The 14,436-nt window shown below is 53.3% G+C and overlaps 2 protein-coding genes across 4 annotated transcripts in view; one reads left to right on the top strand and one right to left on the bottom strand.

The window, feature by feature from the left end:
- HOGA1 (4-hydroxy-2-oxoglutarate aldolase 1) overlaps positions 1 to 8,498 on the top strand; it is a 30,198-nt gene extending 21,700 nt beyond the window's left edge. For 2 of the 3 annotated variants that reach the window (XM_045291292.1, XM_004701023.2), the window contains one exon: positions 7,777 to 8,498. In XM_045291292.1, coding sequence (XP_045147227.1) covers positions 7,777 to 7,932 — 156 coding nt within the window. In that variant the 3' untranslated portion in view covers positions 7,933 to 8,498. Of the gene's footprint in view, positions 1 to 7,762 lie in introns of all 3 variants that reach the window. The other variant, XM_045291291.1, reaches the window with a different exon arrangement.
- Positions 8,499 to 10,422: 1,924 nt separating this feature from the next.
- MORN4 (MORN repeat containing 4) overlaps positions 10,423 to 14,436 on the bottom strand; it is a 12,182-nt gene continuing 8,168 nt past the window's right edge. Inside the window, exons 3-6 of the mRNA XM_045291446.1 lie at positions 14,137 to 14,234; positions 12,688 to 12,802; positions 12,201 to 12,310; positions 10,423 to 11,681 (exon numbers count right to left, since the gene is read on the bottom strand). Coding sequence (XP_045147381.1) covers positions 11,533 to 11,681; positions 12,201 to 12,310; positions 12,688 to 12,802; positions 14,137 to 14,203 — 441 coding nt within the window. The 5' untranslated portion in view covers positions 14,204 to 14,234 and the 3' untranslated portion in view covers positions 10,423 to 11,532. The remainder of the gene's footprint in view (positions 11,682 to 12,200; positions 12,311 to 12,687; positions 12,803 to 14,136; positions 14,235 to 14,436) is intronic.

Below are 14,436 nucleotides of genomic sequence, written 5' to 3'. Positions count from 1 at the left end.
CCACATTTGCTTATGCACCCATTTGTCTTCAGCAGTTGTGTCAGAAGGTGAGCATCATAGAACGCTGGCAAGTTCTTTGCATTTTCCTTCAGATGAGAATGTGTTGATTTCTTCTTCAGTCCTGAAGGGCATGTTCACTGGGCACGGGTTTACGTTCTTTCACCTTCTGGCATCTTTTCTCCCCTCCAAAATCTGCTGTCCTTCCAAGTGAGCTGTTGGTTCTTACACGACCTGCCATGGTCTTAGACTTTGTCATGGTCCACAGCTCTCACGAGTTGGACTCTGGTGTCTTGGTGTGTATTTCTGTGCATTTATCCTGTTCAGGGTTCACTCAACTTCTTGAATCTGTGGGTTTATCCAAGTCTTTTGCCAGGTGTGGGGCATTTTCAGCCCTTAGGTCTTTGAGTACTTTTTCAGTGCCCCCTTCCATCTCCACTCCTTTGGAGACTTGGTTGACACAGACGGTTCGCGATAGCCCCACAGCTCCCTCGGGCTGGCCTGTCTATGGTTGTGTCTTCCAGTTCACAGACTCTTGCCTTGGTCCTCTCCATTCTTCTCTTGAGCCCGTTCATTGGCGTTTTTCATTTCACTGTGATTACCATTTCAGTTCCAGTTTCCATGACAGGAGCCCAGGTGGCGTAGTGGGAGACACGCTGGGCTGCTAACCACACGCTCAGCAGTTCGAATTCACCAGCTGCTCCGAGGGAGAAAGAGGAGGCCATCTACCCCCGTTTAAACACAAAAACCTCTGCGACTGTAAAGAGTTTCAGAAGTCTACGAGCCCATTCCACCCACCTTATAGGGTCACCCTGAGCAGATTAGACTTGAGGGCAGTGAGTGTGTAGTTGAGACATTTTCCATTTGGGTCCGTTTCATTGCTGATAGTTTGTATTTCTTTGCTAAAACGTCATGTTTTTGCTTGCTGAGGAACTGTGATGAAGGCTGCTTTAATAGCTTTGTCAGGTAATTGAAACGTCCTGTCATCTTGGGTTTAGCATCTCTTGCCTTTCTAATTTTTTATTCATTTTGAGATTGCCTTGGCTTCTGATAGGAGAGTGCTACTTTCCCCTCCTTTTTCATTGCTATAAACAATGGCACAGCACTGGCCAATTCGACATTTTCCAGGTGTACGATTCATCGTGCTGTGTCCCACCACCCAGGAATAGCGATTTGTGCTGAAACCTGCAGTTGGGGTATAAGATAGTTTATTGTGTTAGCCTGGCCAATAAACACAAGTGGGATTAACTGAAGAAGGGCAGAGAGGTAAATGGCTTGGTGAACCTCGTCTTTCTTTTCTCTCGCTCTTTGATCATTGGACCAGTGTGCGGCTGCCTTGCTTGTTCTGTGCCTCAATGTAAAGGCTACACTACCTGTGGGACGCCTAGCCTGTGGACTGTCGCTATAAGTTGAGGTCCCTTTAAGACATCTCTGGAGCTGGGGACTAGCGGTTGGTGACCTGCCTTGTGATTGGCTGCTGTGCTGACACAGCCTAGCTCTCTCTATAAATAGAGGAAGATCTGACAGCAGACTGGACTTGAAGGACTGCTATTCTCTTACAACTCTCACGGGAGTGAGTTGAATTGAGCCATTTGTAGTGCTAATTTAACTGTTTCTTTCTTGTATTAGATATTTATCTGTATATGATTTAACAGTTCATTTCTTGTTATATATCTAATTATCTTTATAAATAAATAATCAGCAATTTGGTTTTATCTCTCTAGAGAACTCTAACACAGGGTATTACGTCATGAGACACTGGCTGTCTTCCACCCATCAGTGTTCACAGGCTTTCTCTGGCATCTCTCAGGGAAGGACGACACACGACCTTGTCCTGTGGGAGGGGAGTTGGCGCCTAGTCTCCACACTCAGGTTCTGCGTGGGGTTGGGGTAGGTGTTCTGGTTTCTCCCCAGGTCTCCACTAAGATCTCCTTGGTAGAAGGGGTGCCTCATGACTGCTCCCCACGGACGTCTCATGTGTAAGAAGGGATGGCCTCCTTCTGAGAGGGCAGCAGGTGCAAGTCCTGACTCTTCACCAGCCCTTCTCTGATATCACCCGTGGGAGTGGGGAGAGGCACTCACAGCCATAGAGTCAATCCCAACTCATGGCAACCCCATAGGGCATGGTCCCCTATCGAGGTTTCCAGGCTGTGGTCTACAGAAGCAGACTGATACATTTTCTCCCTCGGAGCAGCTAGTGGATTTTTTAAAAAATCATTTGATTGGGGGCTCATAGAACTCATCACAAACCATACATCCATCGTGTCAAGCACATTTGTAGCCTTCATCATTCTCAAAACATTTGCTTTCTACTTGAGCCCTTTTAGCTCATTTTCCCCTCCCCACCCATTAACCCTTGATAATTTACAAATTATTATTTTGTCATATCTTACACTGTCTGATGGTCTCCCTTCACCTGCTTTTTTGTTGTCCATCCCCCAGGGAGGTTATATGTAGATCCTTGTAATTGGATCCCCCTTTCCACCCCACCTTCCCTCCACCCTCCCAGTATCGCCACTCTCAGCACTGGTCCTGAAGGGGTCATCTGTCCTGGATTCCCTGTTTCCAGTTCCTATCTGTACCAGTGTACATCCTCTGGTCTACCCAGATTTGTAAGATAGAATTGGGATCATGATAGCGGGGGAGAGGGGGAGAAGCATTTAAGAACTAGAGGAAAGTTGTATGTTTCATCGTTGCTACACTGCCCCGGTTGGCTCATCTCTTCCCCGAGGCGCTTCTGTAAGGTGATGTCCAGTTGTCTACAGATGGGCTTTGGGTCCCCAATGTGCACTCCCCCTCATTCACAATATGATTTTTTTGTTCCTTGATGTCTGATACCTGATCCCTTTGACACCTCGTGGTCACACAGGCTTGTGTGCTTCTTCCATGTGGGCTTTGTTGTTTCTGAGCTAGATGCCTACTTGTTTACCTTCAGGCTTTTAAGACCCCAGACACTATATCTTTTGATAGGCGGGCACCATCAGCTTTCTTCACCACATTTGCTTATGTACCCACTGTCTTCAGGGATCATGTCGGGAAGGTGAGCATCATGGAATGCCAGTTTAATAGAATACAGTGTTCTTGCATTGAGGGAGTCAAGTAGGGGCCCAATGTCCATCTGCTACCTTAATACTTAACTTAATTATATATGCACTTAGATCTATTTCCCTATCATCATATTTATTTACATATGTACATGCCTGTATTTAGACCTCTACAAATTCTCTTTGCCTCCTAGCTCTTTTCTCTATTTCCTTTCCTTTTGTCCTACTGTCATGCTCAGCCTTCATTTGGGTTTCAGTAATTCCTCTCCGTTACATTGCCTTTGATCAAGCCCTACCAGGACTCTTACACCCTCCTCACCACTGATTTTTGGATCACTTGTTCCCTTGTCCCTGGGTTGGTTGACACGTCCTTTCCCTCACTTCCCCTTCTCCCATGTACCCCCAGAACCATCAGTCCTGTTGTTTTCTCCTCCAGATTGTTTATCCAACTAGCTTATCTAGATAGACCTGCAGAGATAATAATATGCACCAAAAAAAACAAGACAGAGCAAAACAAAGCGACAAAAGAAAACAAAACAAACAAACAAAAACAATGACCGAAAAAAGAAAAGCCTGTAAATAGTTCAAGGTCTGTTTGTTGAACTTTAAGAGTGTTTTCCAGTCGAGTCTGATGGGGTGCCATACCCTGGTCCCAAAGCCTATTTTTGGTATTCCCTGGGGACTTACTTGCTTTGCTCCCCTTGCTATTCTGTTGTACACCTTTAGTGTTTTGCCTTGGTGTGGTGGGGTCAGATCGGGCGCAATCGTGTCTCCAGTGTTGTCCTCCTTAGGGCCCTGGGCCAGCGAGGGATGGCGTGTCTCATAGTGGGATCAGCCATATGGTCCACTCTGTGTATTGGCTGTTCTGGGCGGGGATATCGTCCTCCAGGCTTGGTGGCCCAGGATGCACTCGCTCCTCTCTTTTCCTCCCCCTTTATTTGCTCCTGTGTGCTCTGATCAGACATGTCCCTATCTCTGAGCTGCAGCTTCAGTGCTGTCCTCTGAAGTAAATTCTTCTGGGGGGAGGAGCAGGTGTCCACGTAGTTTAGATTGGGGCCTGCTCCTCGGATCTCCCCACTGGTTCCCTGCTTCATGCCAGTATGTTGCATTCACATCTTGAAGCACCGGGTTGACGTCTGGTCCCTCTTTGCCTGTGGAGATATAAACAATACCCTCCCCTTGGGTGGGCTAGTGAACGGCTGACTTTTTGGTTAGCCAAGGACTTAACCCCGGAGCTTCTTACCCACTTCTGAGGAAGGGTGGACACTCAGGCTCCCCTTAAAGACTCCACTAATTCTGTTGCTGGGTCAGAGGGGTCCACACGAACGCTTAGAGACAGGAGCCCTGTTCCCCAACTTGTCCTTCTCTGACACCAACCCAGCATGGGAGCCAGGGACTGGGACCCTCCTGACAGCCTGGTGAAGGGTCCCTTCTCAGCTGTTCCTGGCCACAGTGGGAACCCTAGTTGTATCACTTCCCAGTTTCTGTCTGGAGCAGACCTACTGCTGTTTTAAAGCTTGATCTTGCCGGTCCTGGGGCGAGAGAGTGGACTGTTGGCTGGACTTCATCTTCCTTATGGTCTGCGTCCACTGGCGTTTCTGGGTTGTTGGCTTCCTTTGCAAGAGAGGCGAGCCCGGAGGAAACCCTGACAACTCTCCACTGTGTTGGCCCTTGAACTCTGGGCACTGGTCAATCTTCTCCCCACTGTTAGAGCCTCGTGCGTGTTTCTGTATCGTGCCTCGGGCTTTCAGTTGTACTTAGTGAGCGCGGACAGCAAAGTACATCTATCCCACACGGACTCATTATTTTTCACATGGTTATTTTTTCCCCCTCAGGATATTGAAATAGCTGTAAAAATGATATAAACAGTCAAAAAGTAGGTATCTTTACATGCACATCATTATTTTAAGTTTACATTACCTTATTTATACTAAAAACATAATCTTAATTTTACTTTACTGGCTGTAATAGAAGCCATCTCATCAATTAAGATGACGGGGAGTTTTACAGTTTGGGGGGGAATGGAATAAAAGATAGTGGATTTTTTTTTTCACTTTTTAAAAATCGTCTCCCCCCTTTTTTAATAAATGATTTTATTGTGGGCTCTTACAGCTCTGATAACAATCCATACATCGATTGTATCAAACACATTTGTTCTTATGTTGCCATCATTGTTTGCAAAACAACTTTCACATTTTTTTAAAGCCGTCTCATACTTCTAGGGACAACAAGCCAACCATTAAAAAGTCCTAAGAACATGTATCAAGGGGCCTCAGGCTCCAGGGAGGGGTATGGGACGCTAAGGCTATGTAAGGCGGAGCCATTCATTCACCATGGATTTGGGGGCACTCGGTTTGTAGAGAATATTATTTCTCTTGCTTGCTGGGTTTTCGGGGCACCTTCTTCCATTTTGCATTCAAGGCCGGTGCCCCACTGTGGCCCAGCACCACGTAGAGCTGTGTCTGCATCGAGAGGTGGGTGTGCTCTCAGCCTACCTCGCTGTTGACGCACAGGCTGCAACGGGTGGACTGACTCAGGTGGAGGAGAGGCGAACGTGGCGCTGGACATGACTCTAGAATGTCAGCACTGTAGGAATGAGGGCCTCTGGGCACAGGCTGTCTCCACAGGCCAGGCATTCCACGGGGGTGGGGGGCGGCCCGGCTCTCATTCCCACCCACACAGGAAAGAGAAGGTCCCTGCCACCACACCAGGAAGAGGAGGGGCTGTCAGGGCTCCTTGGGGATGGGGCTAATATGAGTGGCCTTTGTCCTCCTCTGCCCTTCTTGAGCTCTCCAGACTAGGTGTTATGACCTCAACCGCAGAAGGCAGCTGTGTGGCTGCCCCTTGGGAGAAAGAGCCTTGTCCTGCCTGCCCCTTGCTCTGGGCTCTCTCCCGCGTCAGCTCTGGGCCTGCACTCAGGAATGCCTGGAACACCTTTCTGCTGCCTGGACTGAGGGCTCAGCCCCCTGAGTGGCTTGATGTCACCCTATGGCCGGCCATGGTTGGACACAATGTCCTCCCGCCCCAGGCTATATTTAGGACTTTCCATGGTCTGCATACCTTCAAAACATTCGGCCCAGTCTCAGAGGTTGACCAATCCGTGATCTTCAGGAGCAGTCCTCTGGCCACTTCATGTCCCTTTCCCCCTACTCAGGTTTCTAGAAGTATTTATTGTGCTTTAGGCAAAAGTTCACAGGGCAAATGAGCTTCCCCCTGGGTGAAGTGCACATGGATCCCAGGACACTCCGTGGCCCTGGTTGCCTTCCCCTCGGCTCCCCGCAGCCTTCTGTCCGGATGCCTCCCCTGCCTGCCTGCCTGTCCAGCTTTGCTTCTGGGTGAATGCTGCCCCTCGGATCACGTGTAATTAACTGATTGTTCCAAGGCGCACCCCCCTCAGGTGGGCTCAGTGAATGCACCTACCGTTCCAGCTGAAAGGTGCTCTCCAGGGGCATAGTCTCAGAGGTCCCTCCTGTCTCTGCCACACCAGGAAGTCTGGCCTTGTTTGTGAATCAGAGTTTTTGCTCTGCATTTTCTCCCACTTTGTCTGAGACATTCTCAGGTTTGGTGGGGAAAGGCCAAGGTATCAGACAGTCACGGCTGGGGGTTAGGCTTAAGAAGAGACTGGCTGACCACCCATCCATTCCGAGGGAAAGACCCATGCTAGTTAGTCTACTGGCCTCCCGAGGGGATGAGTCAGTGATCTATCACAGGCTCTCAACCCTTTTATCCCAAACAACCTCCCTTACTCCTTTCATAAAGTCCAAAGGAGCCCTGATTATGTCTTGGGCCCTTAACCACAGGTCAGAGATTCAAGCCCCCCAGCCGCTCTGCAGGACAAAAAGGAAGCTTTTTACTCCCATGAAGTTAGTCTTGGAAACTCACAGGGCAGTTCTACCCAGTCTTACAGGGTCACTATGAGCCAGCATCAATTTGATGGCATTGAGCTTTGGGGTTTTTGGAAGCCTACAGGACAGTTGCACCCTGACAGGGTTGCTATGAGTCGGAACGGCCTCGATGGCAGTGAGCTTGGGTTTCCGCTTTTCAGGAAGCCCAAACGTCTTAGGTTTTAACCTGCTCTCCAAGTGCAGGTCACCTAAGGTTTCTTAGGTGGCCAAAGACGCATAGCACACTTCCAAACGGCATGAAAGGGCTGACTGCTGCACCCAAAGTCAGGCAACGCGAGGCTCTCTGTTCCGTGGCGCCAGCACGAGTGCAGTGGGCAGTCACGTCAGGACTTGACAATGAAAAAGAGGCAGAGGTGGGCTTTTTCAGACCAGGGAGCTTGCTCAGAGCTGATAAGGACACGAGGTCCCAGAACAAAACCTCTTTGAGCAACAAGGCCTAGTTCTTGGGAGAGCACTCATCAGGGTCGTAACAAGCTGTTGCCGGTGGGGTGGGAGGTGACGGCGTAGCTCTGGGCTGTGTCTGAGGCTCTCGCAGGCCCCTTTGGCTTCCTAAGCGCAGAGCCACGTTTGGGGGCTGGGCTGCAGACTGTGGGTGATGCTCCACAGCCCAGAGCAGTACCGCCCCCTTCCAGCCCATTGACTGGCTTTTTCTCTTAAACCTTCCTTCAGTAATGCAAGCCTTCGGTCCCTGACTCGGGATCCCTACCCGACCCTGGGTGTCAGATGTGGCCGAGTGATGCATCCTGGGGGCGGAGGGTGGGAGTCCCAGCGTTCTGATATGGTTGTGCCAGGGTGGGGTCCTGTTGCTTCTAACAGGTCCTGCTCCTCAGGTGACCCGGCGCTTTGGGATCCCAGGGCTGAAGAAAACCATGGATTGGTTCGGCTACTACGGAGGCCCCTGCCGTGCCCCGCTGCTGGAGCTGAGCCCCTCGGACGAGGCGGCGCTGCGCTCGGACTTCACCAGCAACGGCTGGCTCTCAGAGTGAGGGACAGGCCGGCCTGAGACCCTGGGCCTCCAGCCTGGCCTGGGGCCACTTGAAGAGGAGCCTGGGGGCTGGGGCCAGCGGCTCCCTCCCACTCCATCCTCCAGGTGGCCTCTCCCCAGGCACCGCCCCCCACTCATGCCAACTCTGTCTCCTGAGCCCCTCACTCTGTGGCCACTTCCTTCTCCGAGGGCCAGGAGCCAGAGGGAAAGGCAGGGTGGCCGGGCATGTTCTCCCCCAACTCTTCAGCGCTGACCTGAGCGGCCCAAGGCAGTCTGCAGGCGAGGAAAGTGCCTGTGGTCTCTGCAAGGCTTCCCAGCGACAAGCCTCATTAACAGGGGTTTGTCTCTAGCCCTGGAAACTAACCACGCACCAGCCAGCAGGGTCGGGAGCCAGCCCGATGGCGACACCTGGGGGCTGCATGTTACCATTACAGGGGCCGGCAAACTTTGAGACGCAAGAGCCAATCCTGTTCCTCACAAATTTGAAAATTGTTTAGGAGCCATACATAAATTTTTACAACAAATGAGATCGCCATTATCAGAATAAAAGTTTTGTTGTGACTTTCAGTTCTACTTCAGCGCCCCATGTACGTACCGAAAGAGCAGCAGTATGGCCGGGAGCCTGTTTGCCGACCTGGGCCTGGAAGCCTGTCCGGCCAGCCTGGCTCTGCAGTGCGAGGGAGGGGAACTGGCCTGAGACAGGCCTGTCCCCTTGCAGGCAGGCACTCTGCTTTGATTGCCAAGTCATTACTTTGGTACCCCATTAAACCTGAACAAGTAAAACGCGAGCAGCCCTGGATGGACAGATCGACGCACCAGGGTGATGGGGTGGCCAGGCCTGCCCTGTCCCAAGGGATTCCTGCCCAGATGCTAAGAACCTTCCAGTGGAGGCAAGTCAGGCCTCCGGGTCTGCGGTTTCCCACCCTGAGAGGCCTGGCAGCCTGGGCATTAAGGCATTAGGTTGTGGCGGCCAAGGGGAAGGCTTATCAAAGCTTTCAAAGGGAGGGCTAAGAGGTAGAAGGTTCACCTGAGACACTTGGAACACCTTGCACTTTGATCAGAAAGGCCTGGTTAGGGCTGTGACTAGTGCTGGAAAACGGAGCTGATTCGACTCTTCAACCCAAACTTGTTTGACCTGTCACCCAGGGGAGAGTGTGGAACTGCCCCAGGGAGCTGTCCAGGCTGTCCGTCTCCCGGGGCGGGGCGCTCTGCCACACCTTTCTCCCCAGAGCATCCCCTGCTGAGCATTTCACCGCTGCACCACCAGGACTCCTAGAGGAAGCTTGAATCAAACTAAACCCACTGCGGCGGACTCGCCCGGCCTCATAGCCATACATCTTTATGGGAGAAGATGGTCTTTTCTCCCTCCCATCCGGTGTTGTGGGTTTGAACTACCAACCTTGCAGTTAGCGGGCCGATGCCTGTCCAACAGGCTCCTTCCTGCCCCCACACCCCACCAAGCTCACTGCCGTCGAGGTGATGCCGACCCATGACTCAGAGAGACCTGACAGGGCAGTCGAGCTTCCCTGTGGTCTCCAAGGCTGTAACTTCACGGAAGTAGAAAGCCCTGTCTGTCTTTCTCCCAGGACTCCTCATGGGAGGGGAATGGATTCTAATTTATGGTAACGGTTAGAGGAGGGATGGATGTAGAGGCATGTGTTCGAATGTTAACCGGGCATGGTGGTGAGAAGAAAGCTTGAGACTTTCCACAGACATCAGAGTCCGGTGACTCAGACCTGGGGGAAATGTACCCTCCTGGAGCCTGTCTGCAGGGGGAGAATACAGGCACTTCCCCTCAGGGCGTCTCAGTCCACCAGCTGCTCTGACTGCAGCCTCAGAAGCCAGTGTCACTATGGGCCAGAAAGCACGGTCCGTTAGGGCTATGGGGGGCTGGAATCGCCTCTAGGGGATTGGTTTGGGTTAGCTTTTCCTCACAGGGTCACGCATGTAAAAGGCTGAAGGAACCCTCACGGCGTAGGGATTGTGCGTTGGCCTGCTGCCTGCAGAGTCAGCAGTTCTAACCCATCTGAAGCTGGTAGGGACAAAGAGAAGGCTTCCTACTTCTGTACAGAAGGGACTGTTCTGCCCTGTCCTGTAAGGTCGCCGTGAGTCAGAATCAACTCGATGGCAGTGAGCGGCACAGGCAAGGACCGGGAGGGCATGGACTTGCTGCAGAGGAAGGAGACCCTCCAGCCAAATGGCCTTATCCGAGGTAACTAGTGTCTCTCAAGACAGGAGGACTCCGTGCTCAGGGTGAGGACAAGAGGGAGGCCAGGACACAGGCCTGGGCAGCCTCACCACTTGCTAGTTTGGGCAACCTGAGCCTATCTGTTTAATGTTCCTCCTACCTGGCGGTGGTTTGGTGCAAATCAGGTGATGTTAGGTGGGCAGCCCCAGCACCAGGCCCAGTCTGGTGACCTTTTAGAAAGGGCAAGTGGGTTTATGCTCATGAAGACGGCACCCGAGAGCGACCCAGGAAAGGAAGGGCAAGTGGTCTGAGACTCGTTTATTCCACACCAGCAGTACAGCTCGGAGGTTACACAGAGGCACATGACTGAGTTCCACCACAACGGCTGAAGAGACGTTCAGAGTGAGGCTACAGGGGCGAGGGGGCAGGTCTGGTCACCACGTAACCACAGGTCCTGAGACGCCACGTGAGGGGACTCTACTGATAGAGATTGGGTCCCCGGGCCTGATGGCCAGGGCTCGAGGGGAGGATGCAGTGAGCTGGGGGCCCTCCGAGTTCACGGCAGGCTCAGGATGGGCCAGCTCTACCTAAATCTCAGGGAGCTGAGGTTGGTATGACTTGCTGGACGCCCAGGAAGGAACTGCATGAGGCCAAGCCCTTCCCAAGGCGCGGCCTGGAGTGGCCTTCCCCTAGCGTTGGAAAGATATGGACATCCTGTAAAGGGACCCTGCTATGTCGAAGGAGGGAGAGAGGGCGGGCTGGGGGTTCTCTGCTGGAACTCGGGTAAGGAAGGTGGCTTGTACAGTGGGTGGAGAGGAAACTGCACTCTACTGAGCCCTCCCCAGGTGCAGACGCAGACGAGCACCAGTGCTGCAGACGAGGTAGAGAGCGTGGAGCCAGGATCCCCACCAGCAGTGCAGGAGGGCCTCCAGACTGGGCAGCTCTGACTGGGGACTTCACCGTGGGGTACCGAGTTACCCCCACTCCCACCCTCTCTTTCTATTACTTCTCCAGGGCAGCCCAAAGCACTGGCCCTAAGTAGGAGTCAGGACCCTCTCTCTGCCCCTAATGTGGGCAGGGTGAAGACCTTCGGCACAACAGGGCAGATGACGACGTGGAGGCAGCAGCGGGCCCACCCTGGGTAACCCAAGGTTTGGGGGACACAGGGGGACCAACAAGTGAGAGCAGGAGGCTCCTCTGTCGTTTACACACGCACATCCGGGCTACTTACAGAGGGAGGAGCAGAACTGGGAATGGGCTGCCGGCTCTCCGGGCCAGGCTCCTCGGCTCTTGTGTGTGTGCAGCGACTTCCTGATCGGCAGGTGATGGGGCACCCACATCACAGGGCTGCCAGTCCACGGGTCGGTCCACCGGTCCAGGGAACCTCTGGGGTCTTTGCTTTGCCCGGGCCCGTCAGGCGGCGAGGCTCCGGGCTGACTTGGAGGCTCCCTGCGCCCGCTGGACCACCCCTGAGCACTTCTCGCGGCGCAGCAGCTTATTGTTCTCAAACAGGCCCTCATTGCGGGGGACCCCGTGAGAGCCGTCAGGGAAAGTCAGCAGCCCTTTGGGGAGGAGAGAGAACACGGGGCCTGATGATGGCGCACACGACCAGGTCACTACACAGCAGCCCAGAGACAGAGAGAGAGAAGAGAGGCCCCCCCCACCAGGGGAAAGTTCAGTGTACAGCCATGAGGGCACCGTCACTATGGATAGGGGACCCCTGTCAGGAACTAAAGTGGGAAAGGTGTGCCTCCACTCACTTAAAGGAGCCCCAGTGGCATAGTGGTTACGCATTGTGCTGAGATCCGCAGGGTCAGCTGTTCAAAACCACCAGCAGCTCCTCGGGAGAAAGACTGGGCTTTCTACTCCTGTAAGCCCACCGGGGCTGCTATGTGAGAGTGTGCTCACACTTACGGGCTTCCTACTCCCAAAGCAGTGACAGTCTGGGGGACCCACGGGGGCAGTTCTACCCTGTCTTACAGGGTGGCTGGGAGTCGGAGCTGACTGGACGGCAGTGAGTTTGGTTTTCGGTCATGCTCATGGAAAGCCACCACCACCCCTCCAGCTGGGCCACAACTTACCGAAACCATCCACTCTGCCGTTTTTGAATTCCCCTTCAAAGGTCATGTTGTCGTGCCGAATGAAGACCCCGACACCATTAAACTTGCCCTGGGCAAACTCCCCCTCATACCTGCAGAAACACGGATATGCCTGTCATTTTGGGGGTGGGGGTGGGGTTCACCTGGCTGAGTCACCTGACCAGGGTCACCGAGTAACTACCAATTTAAGAATGCCAAGGAGCATGGAGAATTGCGCCTGGCACAGGGCGCCACTCCTCCAGCCACCCCAGGCCCAACACAGATGGGGCAGAGAGGTTGTATGACACCGGAACACAGGTGGGTGTGGGGGGAGAGGAGGACCATTTTGAATCTTAGATCTCCTCAAAAGGTCATTGTGATCCCTTCCTGTTTCCTGCAGGGTACAAGACAAGTTCTGGGTTCACCAGATCCGTCTCCCCGTTGCCCCGTTCTTACAGCAGGGAAAAACAAGAGCAGACAGGACACCCACCTTGAGCCGTCTGAGAAGGTCAGGACCCCGAAGCCATTAAACAGCCCGTTCTCAAAATGGCCCAGGTAGGTGCCACCGTCTGCAAACAGCAGTTGACCAAAGCCATGCCTACGGCCTGAGCAGAGACAGATGGGAGTCAGGATGGGATGGTACAGCTGCAGGTCCCTTGTCATGCCAATAGCACCCCTTACCTCCCCCCACCCCACCCACAAAGGGCAGCCGAGAAGCAGGAGCCATTTAGGGCCAGAAAACTGCCAGCCCAAGCCCCGCACTGAGAAAACCTGACTCCTGGAGCCTTCCTAAAGTCAGAGGCAGGCAGCCAACCACTGGGTCGTCATCATCTTATGTTGTCCTTACGACCACCTGCGGGGCAGGGACAGTCCTATGGCCGTTTCTACTGATGCGGCAAGGAGACAACTTCCTTCAGGTCACAGAAGGATCCGGCGGCAGAGCCAGAAAGCAAACAGACTGTGGGACTATGCAGCCCTCAGCATTTCCGGTGGGCTTTGCCTCTGAAGAATCAGATAGGGGCCCTTAGCACCATGCAGCGAAGTGGCAAACGTCGGAGCTGGGCTCCACCGTTGGACGGACCCGGTGACTGAGGAGCATATGCTCTTGAATCAGGGTGTGCGGGGACTGACTGCCCAGGGGAGCTCCAGGCTAGAAGACCTTATGAAAGGGGACGGGAGGGGCTGAGGAGGCCAGCGAACAGATTTGAGGGGGAGGAAGGCAAGGTCACATCATAGCTGCACGGTCCTCCTCTCAAAGCGAAGGAAGTCCTCAGCTGCAGGGCTCTAATGTGAACAAAGGAACCTGCTGCAGGTCTGCTCATGGGCTCCTCGTTCTTCACCTGCAAAGCTGTCCAAAGTCAAGTCTCCCAACTGGACCCGAAAGACCTAGACCGAGTTCCCAAACAGAACATCCTTTTGAAAAGCGCTTCTTGGATGGCCTCGGGCTCCAGAGAGATGTCGCTCCCATTCCCAACTAGATGCTTCCAAAAGAAAGAGCCACAGCCAGAAGCTCAGGCACCGCACAACATTTGCTCGGGAGTGTCTCCTCGTTCCCAGACCTTCCTTCACGTCTTCCGATTCACTGGCACCACGTGTCTGCCGGGACTTCTGTCCTCTCTCTAAATCTCTGACCACTTAAACAAGATTCGAAGGAGCTCATTCATCAGCCGTTACCAAAACAATCCCCAAATAACCCCACTAAAGGATGTGTAAGACACTTCAAAATTTACAAGGAGAGAGGTTTAACTCAGTTCTGGAGGCTGCATTGACAACAGAATGTGCCAGTTCTTGTATTTAATCCTAGCAGGGAATTGAAGGCGGGAGCTAGTTGGAAATGAGGTTCTGGCATTGGAGATGGAAGACGGAGGAGAAAGCTGACGGCTGTGTCCGCTGCCACAGGGGAGTGGTCATCACGGGATGCCCCAGGGGTCCTGCTCACCCTCCTTCCATTCGCCACGGTACTCCTCCCCACTGGAGTAGGTGAAGGACCCTCGGGTCAGCGTCATGGTGGCAGCTTACAGGAGGGAAGGGTGGAAACTGCAGGAAACAAGTAGAGAGGGAGGGACTGGTGTCACCGCAGGGCTGACAGAAGGGACCGCAGGCCGTGGAGCAGCTGCTCTGGCTGGGCATCAGCGTACAGTGAGCCCTCGCCACTTCGCGCTTCGACTTCCGCAGCTTCGCTCTATCGCGGTTTTTGCGTAACAGCGCATGCTCTGTCATTACTGCCACTGATTGGCTC

This window comes from Echinops telfairi, unplaced genomic scaffold (genome assembly GCF_000313985.2).
Source record: "Echinops telfairi isolate 266 unplaced genomic scaffold, ASM31398v2 ScPeMD7_70;HRSCAF=299, whole genome shotgun sequence".
Taxonomy (NCBI): Eukaryota; Metazoa; Chordata; class Mammalia; order Afrosoricida; family Tenrecidae; genus Echinops; species Echinops telfairi.
This window is presented reverse-complemented; position numbering and strand designations above follow the sequence as displayed.